This window comes from Pelophylax lessonae (assembly GCF_965119305.1).
Source record: "Pelophylax lessonae genome assembly, chromosome: 2".
In the NCBI taxonomy this organism is placed as follows: domain Eukaryota; kingdom Metazoa; phylum Chordata; class Amphibia; order Anura; family Ranidae; genus Pelophylax; species Pelophylax lessonae.
In genome coordinates this window covers 153,069,200-153,075,901 of record NC_138769.1, presented here as the reverse complement: position 1 = coordinate 153,075,901, position 6,702 = coordinate 153,069,200, and the positions used below count along the sequence as shown (strand labels likewise).

At 51.5% G+C, this 6,702-nt stretch overlaps 2 protein-coding genes across 2 annotated transcripts; both read left to right on the top strand.

The window, feature by feature from the left end:
* Positions 1-767: 767 nt before the first annotated feature.
* LOC309546637 (uncharacterized protein) lies at positions 768-2,072 on the top strand (the record flags this gene model as incomplete). Its single annotated transcript, XM_082246368.1, has 1 exon — positions 768-2,072. One exon carries the CDS (start codon positions 768-770, stop codon positions 2,070-2,072), a length of 1,305 nt encoding a protein of 434 aa, XP_082102494.1.
* A 950-nt stretch (positions 2,073-3,022) lies between these two features.
* On the top strand, positions 3,023-3,665 carry LOC309546636 (uncharacterized protein; the record flags this gene model as incomplete). Its single annotated transcript, XM_082246367.1, has 2 exons — positions 3,023-3,026; positions 3,070-3,665. 2 exons carry the CDS (start codon positions 3,023-3,025, stop codon positions 3,663-3,665), a joined length of 600 nt encoding a protein of 199 aa, XP_082102493.1.
* Positions 3,666-6,702: the final 3,037 nt, after the last annotated feature.

The window sequence follows — 6,702 nt, the reverse complement described above, 5'->3', positions numbered from 1 at the left end:
CTGGATAGGGTTAAGCCGGACGAGAGCAAGAAGGAGGAGGAAGAGAAGCGGCGGTATCGGCTGATCCCCCGTACGTTTGCCAATTGGTTGCAGGCTTTTGCGATTTTGGCGAGCGTTATAGGGGAGAAGGCGCCAGAAAATTGCTCGGCGTTGTTCTGTTACCTGGATGCGATTGGGGAAGCCCACCGTGTGTACGGGGGGGTGGCCTGGTTGCGTTATGATGAACAGTTTCGGCAGCGCAAGGCGGTCCGGCCCTCCATCCGGTGGGATCATAAGGATATCAGCCTGTGGATGAAGTTGATGACGTCTGCCCGGGCGGGGGGTCAGTTTTTTCCAGGGGGGGCCGGCAGCACCTCGACCTCGGGTTCATCGGCCGATAAGAAGAAAGGGGTGTGTTGGCAGTTCAACGAGGGCACGTGCAAGTTTGGGAGCTCCTGTCGTTTTAAGCACGAGTGTTCGGGATGTGGCGGCAGTCACCCCCTGTCCCGTTGCTTTAAACGGGGAAAGGGGCGTGGTGGGGAGGTCCCTGGCAAGAGGGATGACTCCGGTGAGGGTGGCAAGGATGGTACCGTTCTTAAATAGGTACCCTGATCGGGAGGCGGCTGGCCGTCTTGAAGTTGCGTTCTACCCGGCTTTACCCGGAGGTGGTGGCGGAGAAGCTGGCTAAGGAAGTGGCATTGGGCAGGATGAGTGGGCCTTTTGCTTCGCCCCCGTTGCCGGGGCTGGTGGTTTCGCCGTTGGGGGTGGTCCCCAAGAAGGAACCGGGCATGTTTAGCCTGATTCACCATCTGTCCTATCCGCGGGGTGGCTCTGTCAACGATGGTATTGACCCGCGGGCGTGTGCGGTTACCTATACGTCGTTTGATGCGGCCATTTCTTGGGTTCGAAAATATGGTAGGGGGGCCCTGTTGGCCAAGGCCGACGTGGAAGCGGCCTTTCGCTTACTGCCAGTTCACCCCGATAGTATGCACTTGTTGGGGTGCCGTTGGCAAGGATCTTATTTTGTGGATCGCTGCTTGCCGATGGGCTGTTCCATTTCGTGTGCCTTCTTTGAAACCTTTTCTTCCTTTCTGGAGTGGGTGGTTCGGGATGTGTCGGGGGTTAGCTCCATCATCCATTATTTGGATGACTTTTTGTGCATAGGGCCCTCGGACTCGAGGACCTGTGCGGTCCTCTTGGGGACGCTGCAACACATCGCCGCCCGTTTTGGGGTTCCTTTGGCTTCGGACAAGACGGAGGGCCCTGTGACGGAATTGGTTTTCTTGGGCATCACGATTGACTCTCTGGCCATGGAATGCAGGTTGCCGTTGGACAAGTTGGTGCGTTTGAGGGAGGAGGTTAGGCAGGCGAGCGGTCGTCGCAGGATCACGCTGCGGGAGTTACAGTCCTTACTCGGTAAGTTGAACTTCGCGTGCCGGATAATTCCCATGGGGCGAATTTTTTGTCGCCGTTTGGCTGCGGCCACGTCAGGGGTCCGGGCCCCTGGGCATTCGGTGAGGCTTACCAGGGAGCTTCGGGCGGACCTGAGGATTTGGGATATGTTTCTGGAGTCTTACAATGGCTGCTCGCTGTGGATGGACGGTCCGTTTAGCAACGGGGACTTAGCTCTATTTACGGACGCAGCTGGTTCTGCGGGGTATGGGGCATTCTTTCAGGGACGGTGGAGCGCGGAACCTTGGCCGGAATCCTGGAGGTCGGCGGGTTTCCTGCGTAACTTGGTGTTGTTGGAGTTGTTTCCGATTGTGGTTTCGGTGGCTCTATGGGGGGCGGGCTTTGGCAACAAGAAGGTGCGTTTTCATTGCGACAACATGGGGGTGGTGGAGGCGATCAATAACATCTCGGCGTCTTCCCCCCCGGTAGTTAGCCTGTTGCGCCATCTGGTCCTGTTGTGTCTGCGTTTCAATGTTTTTATTTATGCTGTGCATATTCCGGGGGTTTCTAACCAGGTGGCTGATGCTTTGTCTCGTTTCCAGTGGACCGAGTTTCGCGTGTTGGCGCCGGCAGCGGAGCAGCATGGGATTCCCTGTCCGCGGGATTTGTGGACGGTCCCCTTGGAGGTGCAGCGGTTTTGATTCGGCGGTCACTGTCCCCTGCGACTTGGGAGGCGTATGTCAGGGCGTGGGCGGAATGGCGTTCCTTTTTGGAGGAGGTAGGGGGGACAGATTTGGGGGTGGATGTGTCCGCTCTGGTGCTTTGCTTTGTGTGTATGAATTTTGGGCGGGGAGTTTCGGCGGCGGCCATGGATAGGAAACTGGCTGGCATGTCCTTTTGGTTCAAGTTGTCAGGGGGGGTGGATTTCACCAAGGCTTTTCACGTGCGGCAGGCGTTGAAGGGGTACCGGAGGTGTAACCAGGGCCGCGATTCCCGGCGTCCGGTGTCCTTTTCAGTGTTGGGTGTCGTTCTGGAAAAACTGGGCTCTATCTGTTCGTCATCTTATGAGGGCCTGCTGTTCAGGGCAGCCTTCCTGTTGGCTTTCTTTGGGGCCTTCCGGATTGGGGAACTGGTTAGTCCATCGACGAGGGTGGCTGGGGGGCTGCAGCTGGAGGACATAGTGCGCACTGCCTCCTCGGTTCGGATTCGTATCCGGAGGTCCAAAACGGACCAGGTGGGCAGAGGTAGGTGGGTGGAGCTGTTTCGGGGCAACGGAGCTGATGTTTGCCCGGTGGGGGCTCTGGAGCGTTATCTTCAGGTTCGGCCTGAGGTTGGGGGTGCCTTATTGGTTCACTTGGACTGTTCTTGCCTGTCCAGGTTTCAATTTGTGGCGGTGTTTAGGAAATGTTTGCTGGCCGGGGGCTTCGACCCGGCGGCTTATGCGTCCCATTCCTTTCGCATCGGGGCGGCCACAGAGGCGGCCCGTTGGGGTTTGGGAGAGGACGTGGTCCGGCGCATTGGGCGGTGGGAGTCGCACAGGTTCCGGTCCTACGTCAGGCCCCACCTGGTGCAGTAGCCCCTACGGAGGGGTTATAGGGGCCTGTTTGTGTGTGTTTTCTGCGTAATTTTCGTGTCTGTTTGGTTGTGTTGTATGTGTGCGTTGGGTGTAGGGTGCACTGTCTTTGTTTCTTTTTGCAGGTGTCCGGCAGTGTCTGATTTGGATCCTCGGCCATTCGTATGTCTTCTGGGGGGCCAGGCGGGCGGAGGTCAGGCCTAATGGTAGACAGTTGGGAGTTCCCCGGGAGGAGGGCAGGGTCAGGTGGATAGGTGTGCCTGGCATGCTGTGGAGCAGGGTCGTGCCGGAAGTCTCCCGCTTTGCCAGGTTGGACAGGGCCCCGGATATCCTTGTTTTGCATGTGGGCGGGAATGATTTGGGTCTCCGCTCTATGCGTGAGCTCATTCGGGATGTGAAGTTCGACTTTTTGAGGCTTCGCACTTCCTTCCCTGATATGCTGGTGGTGTGGTCCGACATTGTGGCCCGCACTTCGTGGCGGTCGGCTCGTTCAGTCGACAAACTTAATAAGGCCCGTATTAAAGTGAACAAGGAGGTGGGGAGATTCGTCAGCAGGAATGGTGGCCTGGTGGTGCGGCATCTGGAGCTGGAGAGCGATACGTGGCAGTTCCTTCGTGGGGATGGGGTCCATCTCAATGCTATTGGCACTGACCTGTGGTTCTTGGGTTTGGAGGACGGGATCCACCGGGCCTTGAGGGTGTGGAGGGGCGCACAAGTGTAAGGGGTCACACTTGTGGCGCTGTGGCGGTTTGGGGTCCTTGACAGGGGTTCAGCAAACTGGTTTTTGGGAAAAATGGTGGGGACCCATCCGAGGTATGGCGTCCTCTAAATTGTACAGGTGGGGTGTCTGGGTCGGCTGTGTTAGTCCCCGAGGCGGTGCTTAGCGGCTGGGGAAGTGACCAAGCCAAATGGTGACCCAGACACAGAAGTTGGTTTTTACATGGTACTGTCAAGGACCACAAACATAGATCTGGGTTATTGTTATTATTATTATTGTTATATTGTTATTTCATAATTTTATATTTGTTATTTAATAAAAGGCCATGTCGGCCATTTTTACTCCAAGACGAGTAGTGTGTTTTGTATATAGTTTAAGTGGGTGTGGGTATTGGGCAGTTAGCGGGTGTTTTTTCGTAGTCCAGCACGGGAGCTCTGATCTACCCAGATCAAGACATGCCCGGCGACAGGAGAGAAAGGACTAGGCATAGGGCATACATGAATGGGTGAGAAAGGGAAGCGTGCAGTAAAGGTCAAGTGGGGGACAAAAGTAGGTGGGCTAACAGGGGGGCACTTACCTTATTGGTCAGTGGTACAGGCAGGGGGTGGAGAGGTTGAAATATAGGTCCAGGGTAGGAGGGGTCAGGTCAATCCTGAAGGAGAAAGCGTGGAAGAAAAGTCCCTCCCTCCCGCCCCTTTTTTGGTTTGTCAGTTGGATTGTGGTTTTTGGGGTGTGTTATATTTTGCTGCTGAAGTTGGCGGTTTGGGGTCCTTGACAGGGGTTCAGCAAACTGGTTTTTGGGAAAAATGGTGGGGACCCATCCGAGGTATGGCGTCCTCTAAATTGTACAGGTGGGGTGTCTGGGTCGGCTGTGTTAGTCCCCGAGGCGGTGCTTAGCGGCTGGGGAAGTGACCAAGCCAAATGGTGACCCAGACACAGAAGTTGGTTTTTACATGGTACTGTCAAGGACCACAAACATAGATCTGGGTTATTGTTATTATTATTATTGTTATATTGTTATTTCATAATTTTATATTTGTTATTTAATAAAAGGCCATGTCGGCCATTTTTACTCCAAGACGAGTAGTGTGTTTTGTATATAGTTTAAGTGGGTGTGGGTATTGGGCAGTTAGCGGGTGTTTTTTCGTAGTCCAGCACGGGAGCTCTGATCTACCCAGATCATGTGTCCCAGAAGGTTTGCGGGAGGAGGTTGAGGGAGAACTTTGGGTGGAATCGTCTAGGTCAAGGCTCTTCACACATTTTAAACAAAGGGCCGGTTTACTGTCCCTCAGACTTTAGGGGGGGCCAGAGTAACCAGTGTAAATAGAAAATGCCCCAGGGTCAGTGAGAGTTAAAAAATTACATATCAGCTGTAGTCAGTAGAAGGAATAGTGTCTTATCTTTGGTATTAAATGGAGAAATAGTGCCTAATTGTTTATATCGGCGGGGGGAATTATGCCCAATTGTTGGTGTCAGTGAGAAGAATGGTTCCCCGCTGATGGTGTCAGTGGAAGGAATGGTGTCTCCTTGTTGGTGTCAGTGGGAGGAATAGTGCCCCGAGGGCCAGATAAAGAAGACTAGCAAAGGGCCGCATTCGGCCCACGGACTGCAGTTTGGAGACCACTGGCTTAGGTGATCCAACTGGAAGTAGGAGCCCCCCCCCCCCCAAAAAAAAAAAAAAAAAAAAGAAGAAGAGGAGAAGAGAGCAGAACATAAAGTGGAACTTCTCCTCCCTAGGGTGCAGGGAAACCTGAGACACAGACAACAATAAAAACATGACAAAGGCTTTCATTCTTCCTCGTCATGCAAAGAAAAATAATAGGTTTTGGTTGAAGATGGGATTTATTATGAAATAAAAATGGAAATCTAACATAGCTAGTCATACACTAGTAGATTTTCAAACAAATGTTCGTACTTACATTTGTACAAAATTTCTCAGTACGTTTGATGACTTGACACATGTAGTTTTAAAAGTACTTCAAAATTTTGTTTGCCTTTTGCTTTTTTTTTAACATAAAATTTTAGAACAAATGGACTTGGAAGACTACATACACTGTTAGAAATTTGTTCATTCTAGTAAAATTTTCCATCCCACTCCTTCAAATTCTTTTGGCAGTGCAGTTGAACATGAATGTAGATTTGACCCTACTAATGATTCAAAATTGAACAAATGTTTTTAAACCAAAAATTTTCAATACATTTCTACTACTACCGCATTGTCATTTTAACACATGGAGAGTAACAGACATTCTTGAGAGCAGAGAGAGGTGTAATTTTTTTTTGCAGCACCATCTGAAGCACCCCTACTCAAATGGTTTGCTTTTTTTATTTATTTTTTTTGGCCTTCATACTAAAACTCACAGTGATACAGAAATATGATCTAAAATACTTAACCTGTTGTTTCCCTCCTAATACAAATGTGCATCATCAAATGGGTGGGCTTTTACCCATGTGCATCACCGAGTGGCTGATGTTTCTGTGCTGAGAATGCGCTCCTTGTGCACTCCCAGCACAGAGACTGAGCTGTCAATATTAGCTAACTATTGGTAGTTGGCGAGACCGGCTTTGCATCATATGACCACTGTGGCACCCAATCATAGAAGTCACATGATCGCCAATCCTTCTCACTGCCCGGGCATTCAGAACTTGTTAAAGGGACGCTGGGGCAGGCAGGAAGGGGTTAAAGAACTGCAGCAGCAGCAGCTGGAGCACAAATATTAGATCTCAGCGAGTGCTCATTAGACATGGCTGGGATGTCTGGTGAACAGATGTAGGGTTACCAGATTACCTTTCATAATGTGGACACATGAAAGAAGCACAGTTCAAAGAAGTAATCTCTTCGTTATTCAGAGCGGTGAACCAGAGGTTAACACCTCTTCAGTGCCCCAATGGCTATGTGGGGCCCCAGGTAACCTATCTGTACTCATCCTGCAGATTTACATTGATAATAAAGACTGATATTGCCATAAAAGGCCCTTTCAGACAGGCTGCTGTGTGTGTGTGAGGGGGGCAGTAAAAACACGCCCCAGCTACCCACCTG